The sequence below is a fragment of the Paramormyrops kingsleyae genome, chromosome 3 (genome assembly GCF_048594095.1).
Source record: "Paramormyrops kingsleyae isolate MSU_618 chromosome 3, PKINGS_0.4, whole genome shotgun sequence".
In the NCBI taxonomy this organism is placed as follows: domain Eukaryota; kingdom Metazoa; phylum Chordata; class Actinopteri; order Osteoglossiformes; family Mormyridae; genus Paramormyrops; species Paramormyrops kingsleyae.
The window spans coordinates 36,695,231-36,717,961 of NC_132799.1; the positions used below are offsets into that span (position 1 = coordinate 36,695,231).

Here is a 22,731-nt window from a genome sequence, read left to right on the forward strand (position 1 = left end):
CTAAGGCCCAGGTAGGCTGTGGGCCAACACACCGTGATTTCTCCTTCACAAATCCTTTTGACTGGTTTGAATCTGGATTCAGTTAGTGAGTGAGAGCCAGAGGTCATTTCTTTGTCACTGTCCTTCCAGCAAGAGGAAATTTCAATCCACGGTGACACAAAAATGCATTTGATAATAAAAACAGGATCATGGAGCAAAAAAAAAAGGTTAGGGAGAAAAGCATCTTTGACTCACAAAGGTTTTTCCTTAATGTAAAAATGTACTTTGTTATTAAATTAAAGAGAATTAAAAGCCATTGACTTCTATTCACTGTTTTTTTTAGTTGTTTTATTATCTTCATTTCAAGGATAGGCTCTAGACTCCCCCTCGTGCCCCCCCACCCCCACAGCCCTGCAGTAGATAGGAAATTGATGGATGGATGAAGGGGTTTCAAGGTCGACCCTGTGGCCTCAAACCTCCAGGACTGTGAGTCAGATTGCTGCCCCCCGGCTCTGTGTGAATGCGTGGAGTTTGAGTGCTTTTCTCCACCTCCACATAGGCTTCCTCTAACCCACATACAGAACCAGGTTTTAGCCTCTGGACCTCCTCATTGCAAATTGCTGAGACAACACAGCAGGGATCGAACCCAGGACTACAATGCAGGATACATATTACTTTTGAGGTCACAAAACATAATGTTTTTTTCCCCCAGTTTTTGCCCAGTAACAGGACCATGTGCTGGGGCGGGGCCACAGGTGCACTGGCCACAGCTGAAAGATGATTGGCCACTCACCAATTCAAAACATATTACTGGTTGGCCCTTCTGTATGAATCATGGCCCCTCTAATGCCCCCAGCTCAGTGACCTCTTGCAGCTTAGCAACCATTATTATTATAACAATAATTAAAAGTCCTGCTACTGTTTTCAAAATGGAACGTCTGAATTTGTATCAGAAAACCACAGAAAAATAACAATAATGCTGACTCTAATATTTAACCCCCATGCTAACCCCAAAATAGTTGAAAAAAATAAAAACAAAAGCTTATGAACAACCATGGACGAGTCTGAGCTGCTTCAAAGACTGACCACTGCAGTACTAGCCAAAATTACCCAGAATGCCCCTCGCGACATAAAATGAATAATAAAATCGACGTTGTTATGCGATTATCATGTCATTCATCACAGCCCACAGCAGAGCTGCTGACAATAGAATAATAAATGAACGATACTAATAAACACACGCTTGTCAATAACCCCCCCGCCCCAATACATCTACACCTCCGCCTTCAGTTTCTGATGAGCGGGAAATGCACCGTTACCTCATTTTCCACCATGTGCGAATTTGCACAATGATTGTCCACCTCCGTCGCGCAGTAAATCAGCAGGCGTAGGAGTGTGCCGTTGATATCTACAGCAGAGCACTCCAACGTAATATTTATTACCATGGTATAAACTTGGCGAGAGATTATGAGAGTTAAATACCCGTTTCCTTCTGGAGAAACAGACTGAGCACCATGGCTATATGTTAAACGGCTGCCGTAGCGACATTACCGTACAAACGCTAGTAATGAGTATTCTGCAGACACATCTCTCTAATCTAGATTCAAGAACACGTGTATTTTCTTTCCGTCTCATTAAAAAGAGCTTAGACAGGCTGGAGCATATCAAACACAGTACTGAATTATGTAAATTAAATTCTAAGTAATTGCTTTCTAATAGGAAATTTTATATATAAATGTAATACATATATGAAAAGATTAAATGATCCACATATATGTTAGATCCACGTTTAATATCTGAGTAGTGTAATTGTCACTGACAGGATTATGGGTTTTTCCTAATCTATTGCGATATACCCCTTGCTAATGCTTAAAAATGCCACAGTAAATGACTTTTAAAACACAAGAATATTTTACTGCCCCACATATCCATCCACCTCTAAATTATTTTATTCAGTGCAGGGTTTAAGGCCTGCCTTTTAATGTATAATATATTATTAGTTTAATAAAACAACATAGTGTTTCACTGTATTTTCACTAGATGTAAATGATCTTTGATCTAGAAGCAGGTTTTTGTCCATTACACCATTAAATCTACTCACTGGATTTAAAACTTTTATGTATGTATGCTTGACAATTTTATCCATTGTAGAACCACTTATTCAGTAGAGGAGGGCTGGAAACTACCTCAGGCATCACAGGGCACAGGGCAGGGGTAGACGGCACTCTGGATGGGATGCCAGTCCATCACAGGGCACAGGGCAGGGGTAGACGGCACTCTGGATGGGATGCCAGTCCATCACAGGGCACAGGGCAGGGGTAGACGGCACTCTGGATGGGATGCCAGTCCATCACAGGGCACAGGGCAGGGGTAGACGGCACTCTGGATGGGATGCCAGTCCATCACAGGGCACAGGGCAGGGGTAGACTGCACTCTGGATGGGATGCCAGTCCATCACAGGGCACCGGGCAGGGGTAGACGGCACTCTGGATGGGATGCCAGTCCATCACAGGGCACAGGGCAGGGGTAGACGGCACTCTGGATGGGATGCCAGTCCATCACAGGGCACAGGGCAGGGGTAGACTGCACTCTGGATGGGATGCCAGTCCATCACAGGGCACCGGGCAGGGGTAGACGGCACTCTGGATGGGATGCCAGTCCATCACAGGGCACAGGGCAGGGGTAGACGGCACTCTGGATGGGTGTTGCCAGTCCATCACAGGGCACCGGGCAGGGGTAGACGGCACTCTGGATGGGATGCCAGTCCATCACAGGGCACCGGGCAGGGGTAGACGGCACTCTGGATGGGTGTTGCCAGTCCATCACAGGGCACCGGGCAGGGGTAGACGGCACTCTGGATGGGATGCCAGTCCATCACAGGGCACAGGGCAGGGGTAGACGGCATTCTGGATGGGATGCCAGTCCATCACAGGGCACAGGGCAGGGGTAGACTGCACTCTGGATGGGATGCCAGTCCATCACAGGGCACCGGGCAGGGGTAGACGGCACTCTGGATGGGATGCCAGTCCATCACAGGGCAGGGGTAGACGGCACTCTGGATGGGATGCCAGTCCATCACAGGGCACAGGGCAGGGGTAGACGGCACTCTGGATGGGATGCCAGTCCATCACAGGGCACAGGGCAGGGGTAGACGGCACTCTGGATGGGATGCCAGTCCATCAGAGGGCACAGGGCAGGGGTAGACGGCACTCTGGATGGGATGCCAGTCCATCAGAGGGCACAGGGCAGGGGTAGACGGCACTCTGGATGGGTGTTGCCAGTCCATCACAGGGCACAGGGCAGGGGTAGACGGCACTCTGGATGGGATGCCAGTCCATCACAGGGCACAGGGCAGGGGTAGACGGCACTCTGGATGGGATGCCAGTCCATCACAGGGCACAGGGCAGGGGTAGACGGCACTCTGGATGGGATGCCAGTCCATCACAGGGCACAGGGCAGGGGTAGACGGCACTCTGGATGGGATGCCAGTCCATCAGAGGGCACAGGGCAGGGGTAGACGGCACTCTGGATGGGATGCCAGTCCATCACAGGGCACAGGGCAGGGGTAGACGGCACTCTGGATGGGATGCCAGTCCATCACAGGGCACAGGGCAGGGGTAGACTGCACTCTGGATGGGATGCCAGTCCATCACAGGGCACAGGGCAGGGGTAGACGGCACTCTGGATGGGATGCCAGTCCATCACAGGGCACAGGGCAGCCGGTAGACGGCACTCTGGATGGGTGTTGCCAGTCCATCACAGGGCACAGGGCAGGGGTAGACGGCACTCTGGATGGGATGCCAGTCCATCACAGGGCACAGGGCAGGGGTAGACGGCACTCTGGATGGGATGCCAGTCCATCACAGGGCACAGGGCAGGGGTAGACTGCACTCTGGATGGGATGCCAGTCCATCACAGGGCACAGGGCAGGGGTAGACGGCACTCTGAATGGGATGCCAGTCCATCACAGGGCACAGGGCAGGGGTAGACTGCACTCTGGATGGGATGCCAGTCCATCACAGGGCACAGGGCAGGGGTAGACGGCACTCTGGATGGGATGCCAGTCCATCACAGGGCACAGGGCAGGGGTAGACGGCACTCTGGATGGGATGCCAGTCCATCACAGGGCACAGGGCAGGGGTAGACGGCACTCTGGATGGGATGCCAGTCCATCACAGGGCACAGGGCAGGGGTAGACTGCACTCTGGATGGGATGCCAGTCCATCACAGGGCACCGGGCAGGGGTAGACGGCACTCTGGATGGGATGCCAGTCCATCACAGGGCACAGGGCAGGGGTAGACGGCACTCTGGATGGGATGCCAGTCCATCACAGGGCACAGGGCAGGGGTAGACTGCACTCTGGATGGGATGCCAGTCCATCACAGGGCACCGGGCAGGGGTAGACGGCACTCTGGATGGGATGCCAGTCCATCACAGGGCACAGGGCAGGGGTAGACGGCACTCTGGATGGGTGTTGCCAGTCCATCACAGGGCACCGGGCAGGGGTAGACGGCACTCTGGATGGGATGCCAGTCCATCACAGGGCACCGGGCAGGGGTAGACGGCACTCTGGATGGGTGTTGCCAGTCCATCACAGGGCACCGGGCAGGGGTAGACGGCACTCTGGATGGGATGCCAGTCCATCACAGGGCACAGGGCAGGGGTAGACGGCATTCTGGATGGGATGCCAGTCCATCACAGGGCACAGGGCAGGGGTAGACTGCACTCTGGATGGGATGCCAGTCCATCACAGGGCACCGGGCAGGGGTAGACGGCACTCTGGATGGGATGCCAGTCCATCACAGGGCAGGGGTAGACGGCACTCTGGATGGGATGCCAGTCCATCACAGGGCACAGGGCAGGGGTAGACGGCACTCTGGATGGGATGCCAGTCCATCACAGGGCACAGGGCAGGGGTAGACGGCACTCTGGATGGGATGCCAGTCCATCAGAGGGCACAGGGCAGGGGTAGACGGCACTCTGGATGGGATGCCAGTCCATCAGAGGGCACAGGGCAGGGGTAGACGGCACTCTGGATGGGTGTTGCCAGTCCATCACAGGGCACAGGGCAGGGGTAGACGGCACTCTGGATGGGATGCCAGTCCATCACAGGGCACAGGGCAGGGGTAGACGGCACTCTGGATGGGATGCCAGTCCATCACAGGGCACAGGGCAGGGGTAGACGGCACTCTGGATGGGATGCCAGTCCATCAGAGGGCACAGGGCAGGGGTAGACGGCACTCTGGATGGGATGCCAGTCCATCACAGGGCACAGGGCAGGGGTAGACGGCACTCTGGATGGGATGCCAGTCCATCACAGGGCACAGGGCAGGGGTAGACTGCACTCTGGATGGGATGCCAGTCCATCACAGGGCACAGGGCAGGGGTAGACGGCACTCTGGATGGGATGCCAGTCCATCACAGGGCACAGGGCAGGGGTAGACGGCACTCTGGATGGGATGCCAGTCCATCACAGGGCACAGGGCAGCCGGTAGACGGCACTCTGGATGGGTGTTGCCAGTCCATCACAGGGCACAGGGCAGGGGTAGACGGCACTCTGGATGGGATGCCAGTCCATCACAGGGCACAGGGCAGGGGTAGACGGCACTCTGGATGGGATGCCAGTCCATCACAGGGCACAGGGCAGGGGTAGACTGCACTCTGGATGGGATGCCAGTCCATCACAGGGCACAGGGCAGGGGTAGACGGCACTCTGAATGGGATGCCAGTCCATCACAGGGCACAGGGCAGGGGTAGACTGCACTCTGGATGGGATGCCAGTCCATCACAGGGCACAGGGCAGGGGTAGACGGCACTCTGGATGGGATGCCAGTCCATCACAGGGCACAGGGCAGGGGTAGACGGCACTCTGGATGGGATACCAGTCCATCACAGGGCACAGGGCAGGGGTAGACGGCACTCTGGATGGGATGCCAGTCCATCACAGGGCACAGGGCAGGGGTAGACGGCACTCTGGATGGGATGCCAGTCCATCACAGGGCACAGGGCAGGGGTAGACGGCACTCTGGATGGGATGCCAGTCCATCACAGGGCACAGGGCAGGGGTAGACTGCACTCTGGATGGGATGCCAGTCCATTAGAGGGCACAGGGCAGGGGTAGACGGCACTCTGAATGGGATGCCAGTCCATCACAGGGCACAGGGCAGGGGTAGACTGCACTCTGGATGGGATGCCAGTCCATTAGAGGGCCAATACATGTACATGCTCAGACACAGAGAATCACAAACTGGGCGATTCAGGGACATCAATTATCCCACATGCATGTCTTTGGACTGTGGGTGAAAACCTGCATGACACGTTCATCAACAGACAGAAAAATGGGCATATCACCTATGAACAAAGATATACGCCAATACAGGAAAAGCAGCACAAAACAGAACATCTATACACACTCCCAACTGCAATCTATACCCTGGTCCTTATTTGCTTCATGCAATTAGAGAAATGTCTTTATATTTCCATAAGGATATTTATTCAGTTATCACACACATATGAAACTGTTTATTTTCCATTCATCATGCCCCACCTCACATTCAGTGACCGAATGTCCCACAAGTGCAGCAGCGGAGCAACAGATAAATAAACATTCCGGAATATTCCAGAAACGGCATCTCCATCCGAGCAAGGCGGGGCTGGAAATGGACTGTCACCTTCAAGGTGGAGAAGCCGGCTGCTGTGTCCTGGAGAGATGGCGAGTGATGGAGGGTGGAGAGAGATGGAGGGAGCTGCTATTCAAAGGAGTGATTAAATGGTGTGTGTGTGTGTGTGTGTGTGTGTGTAGGGCAGAGAGAGAGCGAGAGATCGAGAGAGTAAACTGTGGCCAAGCAGGATGGTTAGTGGGAAATGAATGTCCAGTATGAACAGAGTGGGACCGAGAGTTCAGGCCCTTTCAGACCAGCCCATAGGCTCCACTTTGCCTGTAACCTGCAGTCAAGACGGATGCTGGAGCCATTCATGCAGACATTAACATTTATACCTGTCATTTCAAACGCACTGCCAATCAAAACTCGCATTTTTCCCATGAATCCTGCCTCCTCCCTCTTTCATAACAGAAGGCACACCAGTCAGACTACTACAGTGGCCCAGACTTTTACATGCACTATAACAATTTCCCAGTGTCAAGTTCATTGTCATGCTATACATAGTTTTAAATATTAATCTCCACCCCCCCCACCAAAAAATTTCCAAGGGAATGCTGAGCAAAGCGTTCAGCCAGCTTTCACAATGGTCACCAATAGTTGCAAACAAGTATGGCCATATCTTAATATGCAGTTATTCAGCTTCAAATTCCAACAGATATGTAATAAGAATGTAATTTATACATCAAGTACATCAAGTAATTAATACATCAAGTAACAGAAAATGTTTTTCATGCTATTTGAGATCAAAGATTGAAGTATGTTTACCCTGTACTTGCCTTTTCAACAACACTGCCAATCAAAGCTCATTTTTCCCCATGAATACAGCCTTGTCCCTCTTTTCATAAGAGAAAGTACTTAAGCCTAGATCACTACAATGGCCCAGCTCAGTCTCCACATCAGCTTTCAGTTCCTTCCTGCAAACTGAGAGGGGCAACAAGCTCGTCACCCAGGAAATCACCCAAAGTTCACTTTTGTAGGGGGCTTAGCGCACCCACCCTGTCCACAGGTACCCATCCGCACTCGGAGTGCTCCATTACCCCCCTAGCTAACAGGCAAGCTCCTCTCAAAGCACCCAGACCTGCTTCAGAAAATAGGCAGGTCTTCATTCAACCTAAGTACTTAATAAATACTCTACAGAAGTCGACGCTAAAGGCTAGAGCTAAGCATACGAGTGCATCAACACCAGGCCACTAGGTCTGCGAATGACGTCTAAATTCTACACCTACTGTATATTATTGGGTCAGCTCTTGTCTGTTCATTGCCCAAGCACCTTACAAAGGAAGTGACCCCGGTTCCTCTTGTGGGTCGAATGTGACGTTCCCAGCCGCGCTGTTGTTCCTAAAAGCAAGGACTCGGAACGCCATCATGATTCACAGCCGCCCGCCGTGCTTATTGTGAAAAACAAGCAAGAAGTGCTTCCCATCTCCAGCACTTCCGCCACTGCCTATGACTCATCCACAGCCAATTAACGTGCTTTGTTATTGCGTAAATCTCCACTCGCTACAGGGGACGGTAATTAGGTAAATTACCTCGATATGTCAATGACAAAGACTGGAGTGTACCACTGTGTTACGCAAGTAACAATTCAATTAACCTCCTCACAATGACAAAATCATATTAACTCTGTGTGGCTAATAAACACCTGTCAGAAAACCTGTCTGTAACACACAGAAATTTACGATGACCTTGCACCCTTATCCTATATCCAGCCTGAAAACTGTTTTTTTCCCCAGGCCTTTTTTTGACACACCTCCTGTGTGCGTTTTTCTGCTGTAGTGAATTTTTATTCCCGACATAATGTCTTTTTTCCGTGATTTTCACTCAGATGGATGATGGGCATCTGATGGTCGTTTTCCCTCTGAAGGTCAATCAGGATCAAACATGATGGTCACAAGCAAACACTGCAGACAAGGTCAGTGAAGGGAGCCCCACAGTCTCTTAAGAACATAAGAACATATGTTGTGAATTCATGGAATAATTTCAGCAATACAGAGCAAAAGCACCTCCAGAATGAACTGGAAAAAGTTAGTAATTATATATCAAATAACAGCAAACAGAAGTTCCAGAAACATTTTAGAAAGGTATAAACACTATCCTACAAATTTCTTCTGTACAGGATGTGGATAATGTGAAACAGTGGTTCAGAAATTAATCACTGGTACAGTTCCTGTACAGGATGTGGATAATGTGAAACAGTGGTTCAGAAATTAAACACTGGTGCAGTTCCTGTACAGGAAAATGGGAACAAATCACGCCTTCATCAGCTACCTGCCTATGGCTGCACACCAAGCAAGGCCACCCCCCCGCGCCTCTACGTCCTTGAGTGACGTAATTGATTCACTGCTTCTGTTTTCTGAAACTAACCAGAGGTCCCTACGCCTGACAAACTACCGATAAAAGTATGAGAGTACAGATAGCTTTATTTACCCAGGGAATGCCTGACACATTCTCCATGCAGGGCACAATGAAACAAATATTATTAATGTGCAAATAAGAATAGTTGCTTTTCAAAGGCATTGGATTATTTTAATCACAGTACTTCGTATACATATTTAAATGCAGATTCCCAATTAGAAAAGCAGATGCAGACTATGGAGAAACGTTTCCACATCCACATGAAGGACTGGAAATTTCGGCAAATGAAAAGCGCTACCAAGAATCAATACATTCCTCCCATGTCCAAAATCTCCTGTGTGGCTGTTGTCACATTCTCAAACCACACAGACACACACACAGAGTTGGAATCTGCATTGAAAACCAATGTTCCATGTTAATAATACAAAGCCAAGCAGCCTTTCCCTGATCCCAGGGTACATAATATTGTTCCATGGATATTATAAAATATGCTGAGACAATAAAAAAGGGCCATAGCAATAACCATTCAAAGTTGTAATGGTCATCTCAGCACCTCTGTGAAATCCAACCTGAATTTTACAATGTTACAGTGGTCACCAGGCTGCAAGCTGAAACAATTTGTTAAGCGACACCCACCTCATTACCCCACTCGTGGAATCTTTTATTCATTTACCTGTAGCAATGCACAGAGGGATTATGTAAATTAAATTACCCTGCTGTTTATATACTACCCAGACTTTCATTATCACTCAGAGCCATGAAGAAACCATGCTCAATAGAAGCAGAGAGAGTCAGCTGCCAGATTTGGAAGCAGCATAAATCCAGGCCAGGTTCATATCCCATCATGCACTGCTCAACCATGTATCAAGGCCAGGATGACATGCACCTCTGACGATTTGAGCGACCGAAACGACCATCCCACCCCCAGCACAATCCTCACTAGGGGTAGCTCTCCTGGCTTGGGAGACCAGGTGGTTATGGATCAATTTAGGGGAAGTCAGGGTACTCACTCATAGCGGGAGGCTGGAGCCAAGCTGAGGTCCCAAACAGGTGAGGCTTTTCTCCACTAATCCACCCCTGGAGGCCCTCATGACCTGCCGCACATGAAGAGCCACATGGGTTACCATTATAGACACATGTGCAGACAAGGGCACAATGCCCAAAAGGCCCAGGCCTGTGTCACGTGGTTCACATTCCGCAGGCTGACGGCCAGGCACCAGGATGTGGCGGTTTAATCAGTGACCTCTCAGAAGCCAGCGCCCATGGGTAAATAACAGTAATCTGGTGATGAGTGAGGGTATTTCCGTGCAGCGAGAGTAATAACAGTAATTTGATGATTTCCTCACAGATACACCAGGGCAGGAAATGATGCGATGTCGCAGAGATGACCCTGTGGTGACAGCCTGATTGGACACAGTCGAATCGGGTTCCTCGCTAGTGCACCATGCTGGAAAGGTGTAAACAAACAAAAAATGAAACGTTTCCTTATCACCCCACATGTGAGTTTTCCAAATGTGTCTTTGTGTGAATCAACAGAGCTACCTAATTAAGCTGGACAAATCCACGTTGGTCATCCTGCTTGTTTCTTTGGTGAATGTTTACATCCTGATGTTAAGGACACAGCAATTCGAAAAGCCAAGACCTCTGTCCCAGGTGGTCATCTCCAAACTCTCCAGACCTCTGTCGACGATAGATGATTGGTTGATGATAATGATGGTGAGGGCGAAGAGAGCAGAAGAGGCTGGGGAAACGTCACATGGATAGGATGATAAACAAAATATGCCCTGCGTCAGCACAGTGTCTCTGCTAATTAAGAAAGATGCCAAGCATGGGGTAGCAGACAATTATTCAGTAACATCCTGACAGCCCCTCAGAGAAGAACCCCGGAGGCAGAAGAAGTCTGCTCTCTGTCTTGATTCCACAGCAGGCTGGGAAGCGCCAACACCCGTGGACTGCATGAAGAGCAGAGAAGCATGCAGCGGTTCAGTGGAGGCCTCTGTACCACCATCTGTTTCAGAAGGTATTACACTAATAGACCCTCATCTGGATAAACAGACTGGAAAATAGAGCTATGGAGAGATCTCAGCACTAAACCAAATTATACCATCTGATCCCTGACTAGACCAAGACAGCAATCACAGTTAATAAAGTTAAGAAGTAAGAGTCAATTTTCAAAGTCCATTACTTATTGAGGTACTGTTTATATGATGCACTTGGAGCCACAGATGTGCTGTTTTCTGATTTATCATTTAAAACTGGCCAACAGCTTCAGGTTAAAAAGTACAATAATGTGATAATGCGGTTGAATTACAAGCTCTGGTGACCGAGGACACTGAATAAGCATGTTTCTAGCCTTCCTTAATCTGCAGATTCTGTGATAGCACAGCTTATACTATCATAACAAGACTGCTCAGATACATCTAGAATGTATGTCTGACCCAGCCAGCTGATTTTCCCACAATCCACTCTGGTGTGGTAGTCAAGGAAGGTAAAAATCCCCGGATGTCGTTCTTGTCTTGCCCCAAATATCAAGGGGAGAATCTCAGTACCAAGAATGCAAAGACCATACTGACTGGTCTTCCTAACTTGTCTTCCAAGAATGAACTGATCATGGGATTAGTCTTGTTCAGCTAGGATGCCACCGATGTATCCGTGATATTTGGGGTGGAGCAAGACCAACATCCTGGGATTTTTACCATCCTCGTGAACTTGTGCTCTTGATATTGGACCTGGGGGGCATTCCATGAAAGTAGCTAAAGAAAGCCACACTTTCCCAAAAAAGTCAAGCTCAACCTAGCACCATCTCTAAACTTAGCCTCATGTCGTTCCACTAATGCAATTAAGCTTTAACTAATCAAGGCTCATACAAATCAGACTTACATAGTCTCACTTAGTGCGCACATCCGATATATTTGAGGCCCAAATGAATGGATGAATGAAAGATAGATCAAATGAGTCGGAAAGCGTGTAAAACGAGAGCAATGTCTTTTTCCACCGCAGAACAAACACTGCTTATGGAGCTGTATGAAGAATACAAAGATGTAATCGCTAAAAAAGGCAATACTGTGGCCATAAATAAAACCAGGGAGTTGGCTTGGCAAAGAATTGCAGACAGACTAAATGTGTAAGTTATGTAAATGCTAGAAGTGCCTGGTATGGTGGTACAGTGGTTTATGCTGTCACCTTACACCATGAAAGTTCCTGGTTCAATTCCCATAACTAACAGGGAACCTTTTGGGTTTCGTTCATGTGACATTCTTACTGTAGCCTATAATGTTATTCTGTATTATTTGATCTCCGTAAAATACGTGAAATGTTCTGCACAAATAACCGTATCTTGTCTAGGTGTTTTTTTTTACTAGTAATCTTTCAAAGTAGACAGTGACTAAAAATATAAAAATATCTTCCTGTTCATATTATTTTAACGGATTTTTTTTCAATTTCAGTCATTGCATTTCATATTTGACCTTTGTAATATGGGAATGCTTTTATTTTAATTATTTTGCAATTAATTGGAATGCTAAGAGGTAATTTTTATAGGCTTTATTTTATTTATTACATGGCATGAGTAGTGAGAGCTCGGAATTTCGTCCGATGGAACGATCTTTTAGGAATCTGTTCCCACACTTCGGACGTTCTTCGAGACAACGCTTAACTATTAGCATGGCAGTTAACCTGGTCCGGAGCAGACTTGTTCACTCGCCTAAGTTACCATGGTAACCCAGCGGGGGTTCATTTAAGACACGCTGATGGAACGGAACTCCCACTTAAATGAGCCAGACTTGTCGTAATAAGTCAGACTTTCCCTTATTCCTGCTTCGTGGAACACCCCTCTGGTCAATGGAAGATGACGTAAAACGGACATACAAGAACACAACTACAGTCAAGTTCTCATATTGAGATTCACCCAACGATACATCGGTAGCATCCTTGCCGAACAACAACCCCATGATTCATTGTGCCAAAGTTCGTTCTTGGTATTGAGAAACACCCCAGAAATTATACGTCTGGAATGTCCCTGGAGATATGAGGAACTCCAACCCACATCACCCGTTCTGATTCGTGCAAATAAAAATGGTTCTGTAATGACCTAGCCTGTAACACATGCCGTCTGTAAACTTGAGGTGAAGGATGCAGTCATTATAACGCCTTTCCACTGGCATACAGCTACCAAACCGCACCCGAGCTGTTCCTCGTATTTGTTCTCCATAACTATAAGGGGAAAATCGGACATTTTCAGAATAGCTTCAGGATCCATTATGTAAGAAGCAATGCACATACTGTAAATAAAAATACCAATGTTAAGGTTCTTAGAAATTAAACAGTGTTATCACTCAATTAGCAAGTACAGTGATCCCCTGCTATATCGCGGTTCATCTATCGCGCCCCGCTATATCGCGGATTTTTCCCCGGCCTGTCACAGTTCTCTGCGTATCGCGTACCTTGCTTGTGGTCCGATTGTTTTCGTTTTGTTTTAAGCCCTACGATGGCTCCCAAGCTTCCTGCATCTTCTAAGCCTTCTGGTAGTAGTGAGCCTAAGCGCCAGAGGAAGGCTTTGACCATTCAGAAGGTAAAGCTGGATATGCTTCGGGAAGGAACGCATTACACGATTTTAATTAGAATTCGCTGGTGTAAATTTGCATTACGAATCCATTTCGTACTTTCCGTACGGAAATTGGAAATTTTCAAATTCCGAATTATCGGTAATGTGTTAATACATTGCGATGTGCGAAACTAATAATAATTAATAATATACAGAATATGTCCAGATAAGCCATGCAGATCACCGATATCTCCGTGCTTTCAACCAATCAGATGGTGGTGACGCAACCAACTTGGTCAGCTCTGGTATGATTCGCATACATTGCAATGTAAAACCGGTACGGTGTTGTGGTACAGCTCGGTTCCTGGAGACAGTGGAAAAACTTCAATAGTGAACTACACTGTCCACATAAAGAGCAAAAAAGATTCCATATGCTTAACGGTCACTCTGCACCTGTGATACATAGTTTACCTAACGACTGATGCCATCACTGCAGCAGATAGAAGTGACTATAGGGAGCACAGATGATTGGATAAGAATGAGAGAGAGGAGATCTTGTCAAATTAAATTCTACATTGTGTCTTACATCTTTGGTACTGATTTATGGTTAAAGAACATGAATGGAGGCTGGATCATGCCCCAGGACACACTGTAATAACCTTGGTAGCATTTGCTAACAGTACCCCTTAATGTGTGTGTGTGTGTGTGTGTGTGTACACACACATACATACACATACAGCTGTGCTTAGACTTTACTTTTATTAATGATGTTAACCATCCGAGAGTATTTCTAAATGCCCACAAAAAACAGGATTTGATGTAACACAGTACTACAATAATTGTAAAAAACGCCCTGGGCGCGTTGTTACATTTCAACGGTAAGAAATGTCACGTGTCGGCTGAAACTTCACATTACATTTTAGATATACGACTAAAATATTGCGTTTCTCACACAGCAAAATGCAATTATCCAGTGCAGTTGGAACGGAACTAGAGACCGCAAAACAAAGGTAAGCAGACATACTACTAAAAAGACGGGCAAAACCTCACCGGAGCACAGGATACAATTTTATTATGAACGCCCGTAACCCAGATCTACTGTCATTATACCCTTACATTAACATAACACAAGCAACATAAACGTAAAAAAAAACACATCAAATGAATTCGAGGGCACCAGAGCCAATCGCATTCCGTAAATCATGTCCCGTGGCCAATCACATAATTCAATAGGTGTCCTTTAACCAATCGCGTTCCTTCTTGCAAACTAATAGTGTGTCAATCAATCGTGAGCCAGCGTGGTCGGTGGGCTTGACTGTCGTTAGGCCTCATTGAATAGAAAATATGCGAAAGTTTTCAGGAATCCCGGGTCTAAATGGAATGTTGTGCAGACACCCAGTATAACGCAGCAGATTTCTGCACGTCATTCAGATACAGCAGAAAAGAGGGACCGAAGTAGTTCCGCTTGTAATAGTGGTTAGTAAAGCGACCGCTTCTCTTTCATTATATAGAAGAAATGGGATTGCGTTGACTGATGCGCACTGAAAACTATAGATGAACTTACACATTTAAATTTAATTAGGGAAGAAAAAAAAACAAATCGGCATAATTACCTTATTCGAATGCGATAGTATCCGTTTCGTTTATGTCTCTGAAGCCGTTTTCTCGGTCGGATTAATGTTTAAAATGTCCATGTTCCTGTTCGAGGAAGCCTGCTGCCCCATGCAGAAGTAAATACTGAACCACTTCCCGCACTGGCTGTGGAAACCCCTTCGGGACGCGGTGCGAGTCATCCGACTCCAGGTGGCAATGCGCCGCCACTCGGCATTACCTTCCCGGCCATGTTGAATCCGAAAGCTTTTGCCTTTTTGCTTGTGTGTGGCTCTTGCATTCCAGGAGATATGGAAATGAAGCTTACTGGAACCGCAGATCGCGTAATAATTTAGTGTCAGTTACACTGCACAACTCGGCTTCTCTTATTAGAGAAGCTTTTAAGGATTTGTGAGTTTGAAACTGCAGGACCGAGATATTTTAGGTAAAACAGTGTCATACTGGGACACTGACATTTTCACTAATTAAATATGATTCAGTGTATTATTATTGATACTTTATTGATCCTCGTGGGGAAATTATTTTCACACCTCCTCCATCTTGCTCTCTGTAGGCTGTGAAGTGGCTCCCACAGCAGGGAGCTGGGGGCTAAGGGCCTTGCTCAAGGACCCACAGACGTGCTGAGGCAGGGTTTGAACCTTCTGATCACAGGCACAGAGGCTTAGCCCCCTGAGCCACACACTGCCCCAAGTTGTTATATAATGACAACACTTTCGAAACAAGGAGTCGTCTGCACACACTCTGGATGGGATGCAAATCCATTACAGGATACATGACGATGGGCCAGTTAGCCTAATTCAGGGGTGGGCAGTCTTATCCGCAAAGGGCAGGTGTGTATGCGGGTTTTCGCTGCAACTCCCTAATTAGGTCACTAATTAGAGGACTGATTGGCTGAAAGAGTCTTCACACCTGGGTTTGAACAGCTGACCTACAGGTTATCCCAAAAACCTGCATACACACCAGCCCTTTGCAGATAAGATTGGCCACCCCTGGCCTAATTGCATGTTTTTGTCATGTTCTGCAAGAAGTAATTTACAAGACAGAGAACAAACTAGCATCTCACAGGTGAACAGCAGAGTTGAGTTCAAAACCTCAGGCGTGCCAGGCGTGAGGCAAACAGGACTTCCTGAACCACCATGCCTCCCAGAAAACGAATATATAGTACAAGTCAAACCTATAGATGTGGGAGATTCTTCTAGTGAAGAATGAGAGTGAAGGACTCAAACTGATGACCTGGCCTTCCTGGTCCCCAGACTAGGAAGACCTCAGTCCCATTTTGATGGATTTTATGAACTGCCCAAAACAGTCAAAGTGAGCATTTCTGAGATTTGCTGCAGGAGGGCTTGGAATATGTCAGTTCCTTTCTAATATCACCAAATTACCCATGTTCATTCATCATTAATCAATCGTGACAGTTCAGGTACTTCATGCAGGAACTAGTTAGTTCATTTGTTCCTGAGTAGCGACTAAGTTGTGACCCCTCAAGTATAAGTGTTACCATAAGTATTTACAGAACTACTGTTAAAATATAGGACTGTGTTCAATGTAAAATAAAGATCATTCTGATTTTTCAAGAATACTATCTATTTGGTTGTATCATGAACATGCAAACAACATGCATACAGAGTCCACATTCTTTGTGTAATGGTAACTGAGTTACTTATAGCATTATCTTCTGTCTTCCAGAATATCTATCACGTATCTCTGATAAGCTGTGATGCATTTAAATTTTTATTTAACCAGTTTTTAAGCAGCTGGGAACATTTTTAATTTAATGACTTCCTTCATCCAATTAGCTTTTAGCTGCTAAAATAATAATTCAATACTTCTTGCCTGCATGTCTCAGTGCTCATTTGTCCAACTCACTATTTCTGCTACTCCACAGTCAGAGAGTACCGTGTGAAATAAACACACACACACACATGTAAGGTATTTAACGAATCAGTAACTTAGTTTGGTGGTGTGGGGTGGGTTATGTATGTGTTACATTATGGGGACCAAACATACTCTGCTATTTTGATCTTATGGAGACCATTTTTTTGGTCCCCACAATTGGAAACACTATTTTATAAAAATTGGTGACTGCAATCAAACAACTAAAAATGCCTTGTATTTTGTTTGATTACTTATGGTTAAGGTTATTGTTGGGTAGGGGTTAATGTTGTCATTGTTAATATTACAGTTTTTCCCATAGAAATGAATGGACAGTCCCCACAAAGAATCAATACAAACGTTTGTGTGTGTGTGTGTGTGTGTGTGGGCAGGGAGAGTTCTTCAATGAACTGTTAGCCCCAGAATTTTAATAAACTCAGAACAAATTAATCTTTGTGTTGTCCAATATATATCGTCTCTATTACATTCTAACCTAATTGATGAGGTGGCTACTGAAAACATTTAAGGGAAATGTAATCCTTCTATACCCCACAAGGCTGCATAATATGACATTTATGACCCATCTGTTGTATTTAAAGCCCAAGACTGCTGGAGTTTCCCGCTCGTTCGTAAGCCCTGCAAAGTGTGGCGATTTTTCGTCTTATTTAGCCCTGATTGTGCCTGTCAATAGCTTGAAGTCAGCGAGCTAATTTGGCTCAGCAGGAGCTCAGCTGCAGAGCCGTGTGCTCAGATGGCAAGGGGGGCGTACCGACGACAGTTGGGGGGGGAAATGTTTCATGCAAGATCCTTGCTGTTGCTTTAAAAAAAACATTGCTTTATTGTTGGGTTTCTCAGATCCTTCTAAACAGCAATTAATTATTATTATTATAAATGATAATATAAATAAAATGTCTTCCTTCCACTCAGAATTTAATTAGCGACTGGGCTGATACCTGGCAGATGAAATTTGACGTAGATAAATGTAAGGTAATCCATGTAGGGAGCAGAAATATAAAGTTCAGATATTTTATGGGTTCCACTGAAATAAAGGTAGCTGATTATGAGAAAGACCTCGGTGTGTATGCTGATAATTCCATGTCCCCCTCTCGCCAGTGTGGGGAATGTCTCATGATGAGAGGTTAGCTGAGCTGAATCTCGTGCAAAGGAGATTAAGGGGGGACATGATCCAGGTATATAAGATTCTAACAGGTCTGGATGCTGTTCAGGCAAATGGCTACTTTAATTAATATTAGTTTAAATACTAGAACTCGTGGCCATAGGTGGAAATTAGCGGGTGAACATTTTATATTAAATTTGAGAAAACACTTCTTTACACAGCATGTACTGTAGTTAGAGTATGGAATAGTCTTCTTGCTAGTGTAGCACAAGCTAAAACCCTGGGTTCCTTTAAATCAGAGCTAGATAAGATTTTAACAACTCTGAGCTATTAGTTAAGTTCTCCCCAAACGAACTTGATGGGGCGAATGGCCTCCTCTCGTTTGTAAACTTCTTATGTTCTTATGGAAGAGAAGGTGGCAGGTGTTTTGTAATTAAGCTTTCTCTTAAACAGACATGCCAGCCTTTTCAGAGGGAGGAATTTCTCGCTTCTAAATCTCCCAAAGGAAAGGCCAGATTTTGGGCTGGAAGATTTTCAAGGCTTTCTGCTTGGTTCTTGCCACATGCAAGTATAACAAAACTTTCCAGATGAAGCACTTACAACACTGTTTTCGAAAAAGTTGGGACGCTGTGCAAAATGTGAATAAAAACAGAATGCAATGATTTGCAAAGCGTATAAACCCATATTTAATTAAAAGCAGAACAAAGACAACATATCAAATGTTGAAACTGAGAAATGTAATTGTTTTATGACAAATATATGCTCAATTTGAATTTGATGCCAGCAACACAGTTCAAAAAAGTTGGGATGAGGCAACGAAAGACCGGAAAAGTTGTGTAATGCGAAAACAAAACATGTGGTTGAATATCTCACAACTAATTAGGTTAATTGGAAACAGGTCAGTAAGATGACTGGGTGTAAAAAGAGCCTCCCGGAGAGGCAGGGTCTCTGTGCAGTGGAGATGGGGAGAGGGTCACCACTCTGACACACTGCGTGGGCAAACAGTGCAATAATTTCAGAATAATGTTCCTCAATGTGATATTGCAAAGAATTCAGGAATTTTATCATCTATGGTACAATATATCATTAAAAGATTCAGAGAATCTGGAGAAATCTGTGTACACAAGGGATAAGGCCGAAAACTAATATTGGATCCCTGTGATCTTCGGGTCATCAAGCAGCACCGCATTAAAAATAGACACAATTCTGTAGTGGAATTCACTGCGTGGGGTTAGGAACACTTCCAAAAACCATCGGCTGTGAACACAGTTTGTCTCATATCAGATGGAATGAGGCAAAATGGAAAACTGTCCTGGGGTCTAACTAATCAAAACTACAAATTCCTTTTGGAAATCATGGACGCTGCGTGCTCTGGGCTAAAGAGGAGAGAGACCATCAAGCTTATCAGCAGGCAGTTCAAAAGCCAGCGTTTGTGATAGCATGGCCGTGCATTAGTGTTTTAAGCTTGTTCGTCTGGGAAGGCAGCATTAATGCTATAGGAAATATACAGGTTTCGGACCAACATTTGCTGCCATCCAGACATCCTTTTCAGAGAAGGCTTTGCATATTTCAGCAAGACAATGCCAAACCGCATTCTGCGTGTATTACAACAGCCTGGCTCCATAGTAGAAGAATTTGAGTGCTAGACTGGCCTGCCTGCAGTCCAGACCTGTCACCATTTAAAGCATTTGGGGCAGTCCAGCAACTGGTCTCCTCAGTTCCCAAACGTTTACACAGTGTTGTTAAAAGAAGCGGTGATGCAACACAGTGATAAACATGCCCCTGTCACAACTGTATTGAAACGTGTTGCTGGCATCAAATTCAAATTCATCATGTATTTGTAATAAAACAATGGAATTTGTTTTATTGTTGAATGAGTTTCAACATTTGTCATGTTGCCTTTGTTCTATGAAATATTTGTATTCAATGAAATACAGGTTTATATGATTTGCAAATCGTTGCATCCTATTTTTACTTACATTTTACACAGAAAATGGGGTTGCATTGAAGTAACAGAATAAAAACATCAGTGTTGGCTGTACTTTTACTTTGTTCAGTTTGTGTTTGGAAAATAGAAGACTGGAAGTATATACATTCTTCTGCTGCTTGTTTTCTGAATGGTTTATTCAGATTTGGCCCATAGAATAGGGAAAACTGCAGTTACTTATAGTCCATTGATGAAAAAAACAGGTGGTATGCTTTAATGTGTGAAAAAATGTAATAATTTATTTTTAAATCGCTGGCATAAGTTTAGTATACACAGCATATGGAAGATTTATTTGGATATTGCATTGCAAATGCACAGCGCCATGAAATCTCCCACCCCCACCTCCCCTCCCCTCCCATCCATTTTCGTAATTTTTCGGTCTCAAAAATGGGGGGGGGGGGTAACTATCGTATCATTTTGCAATCGTAAAAATGTAACCCTCCTAATTTTTCCACCGGGTTGCTGTCAATTGGAGCCTTACTTTTAATATAGTGTAACTCCGAATATAGTCGCTAGATGTCAGCAAAGTATACCATAATAGCAATTCATGTGATTCACGTTTTGGCTACAATATTTCAATTAAACGATATGAGATACTTGTATCGGAAATTTACATTGAGAGCTAAGATAAAAGTATAAATACATCATTTAAAAATAATTTTAGCCAAAAGAGGCATGCTGCGGTCAGATCAATCTTCCAAAGAGAAATACGGATAATTTGTTGTATTACACTACTGAAATTCCAATTATTAAAGGGGATAAATAGTGAGAATCATCAAAATATTCTCTTTTACACCTAAAGGTTTGTTTGCATATATTTTTAGCTGCTCTGTGAACTATCATGTGAATATGTGTTATCATTTATAATATTATTAATATAGGTGATGCAGTTCTTCAATTCAGAGGCTGGCATGAATAAAAAAAATCTTCATAAATAAGATGCATGTTAAACAGCGATGCTTAAAGGGAAATCTGACCTCCTACCACCCTGCTCCCTGCCCCACCCTGCCTCCAGCACCTGAAGACCACAATCAGAATCAATTCATCAGCTCTATGGCAACAGCGACTATGGTGTCATTACCCCTCTCATGCCAAACAAGCACTTGACTCACTCAGACAACAGAGCTGTCATCTACCAATCAGGCTAAAAAATAAAGGTTCCCTCTGGGATATTCATGTTGATTGTCATTGTGTTACACCAGCAGTTATACCCCTCCAACACTCCTCCAAGTCAAATCTATTTATAACCTCCAGAGGCCAACAGGGTGGCACCACTAACTACTGTGGTGATTTTGTGCCCTTTTCGCATTTTACCTGCCAGCATACATCCACAGAGTTCAGAAGTCCTACTCTCCAAAATTCCTGCCATCTAACATGTGGGACTCTTTCTGCATGACGTAGCCGTTTTAAATATCACGGCCTTTGCATTTTCTGTAACGGCAGGGGTGAGATACGGTGTGGACGGAACACCAGTCTGCCGACTCCCACACTCTGGTCGCAACTTGATTTGAATTTCACCTGAACCCATGTCTCTGGGCTAAGTGGAGAAGATGGACCCTGGGTAGAAGATGCAAACGCCACACACTTAGAGCTGGAGCCATATTTGATAGTGATAGAATCTGACACATTCGTGCCATTAGTGCAATGAAAAGAATATACGTATCCATAGGCACTACACTTATCCAGATGATGACTGCTATCATACTGTAATCATCCAACACATTTAAAAATAGCTGTGTTTGCACAGGGATTTCCACCTATAACTCAAACACATGCAGACTAGAGAACCTGGTGTCTCTTGAGTGTGGTTGTGTGAATTTTTTTAGCAAATACTTTTGTTTATAACAATGTACCAACATACGTACCTGTGTGTGTTTGTTGTGCCTTGTAATTAACTGGCATCTCATCCATTATGTCCCATGCTGTGGTTTTTTTGGAATACACTCCTGGCTCATCATGAACCTGTGCTGGATTAGTGCTGATGGCAAACGGGAGGAGAGGACAGGGATGCTTTCACTCACAAACAAACGGTGCAGTAAAGCTGTGAGCACCGGTTGTTCTGGGTGAACAGTGGTTCAATCGGCTCATCTTCAAGCCCATGCTCTGCTGATCCAGGTGTTACAGGGAGCTGCTCAGGAAGGATGCTCGTGGTCATTTCCGTGTACTGTGACCAAGCCCCCTCCCACCCTTTTTCACCAGCAGGAACTGAAGGACAAGGCTGCAGACATCAAGACAGCTGGCCTAGAGGGAGGACAACAGGATGGGGGGAGGGCAATCAGTGATTGGGGGGGGGGGGGGGGGTAAGTGGTGGAAGAAATGAAAGAAAATGAGAGCTCAGATCTGTGACCGGCTCCAGAAGGACCTCTGGTGAGGGGCCAGTGACAGCAGCTGTCATGGATGATGTTTCTTTTATTAGTTTGAAAGTCAGTCTCAGGATGCATCTGGGAGGACCCAGCCTCGGTGGCCTGAAGTCATTTATTATGTACTGGGAGGGAGAAGACGAGTCTAGTCTTTTGTCCTTTCGAATCAATTGTCTATCACCAATAAAAATGCCGGTTCCACCCTACATCATGTGCAGTAGTATGATAAATAAAAACTTCAAAA

The 22,731-nt window shown here is 45.6% G+C and overlaps 1 protein-coding gene across 8 annotated transcripts in view; it reads right to left on the reverse strand.

The window, feature by feature from the left end:
• Window positions 1-22,377, reverse strand: part of usp6nl (USP6 N-terminal like) — a 68,570-nt gene extending 46,193 nt beyond the window's left edge. Inside the window, exons 1-4 of one of the 8 annotated variants that reach the window (XM_023801955.2) lie at window positions 21,993-22,377; window positions 10,540-10,738; window positions 10,344-10,444; window positions 10,008-10,091 (exon numbers count right to left, since the gene is read on the reverse strand). In XM_023801955.2, the coding sequence (XP_023657723.2) occupies window positions 10,008-10,011 (4 nt within the window). In that variant the 5' untranslated portion in view covers window positions 10,012-10,091; window positions 10,344-10,444; window positions 10,540-10,738; window positions 21,993-22,377. Of the gene's footprint in view, window positions 1-10,007; window positions 10,092-10,343; window positions 10,445-10,539; window positions 10,739-13,439; window positions 13,672-14,590; window positions 14,647-15,153; window positions 15,411-21,992 lie in introns of those variants that run through there. The other 7 variants (XM_023801956.2, XM_023801953.2, XM_023801954.2 and 4 more) reach the window with 7 other exon arrangements.
• Window positions 22,378-22,731: the final 354 nt, after the last annotated feature.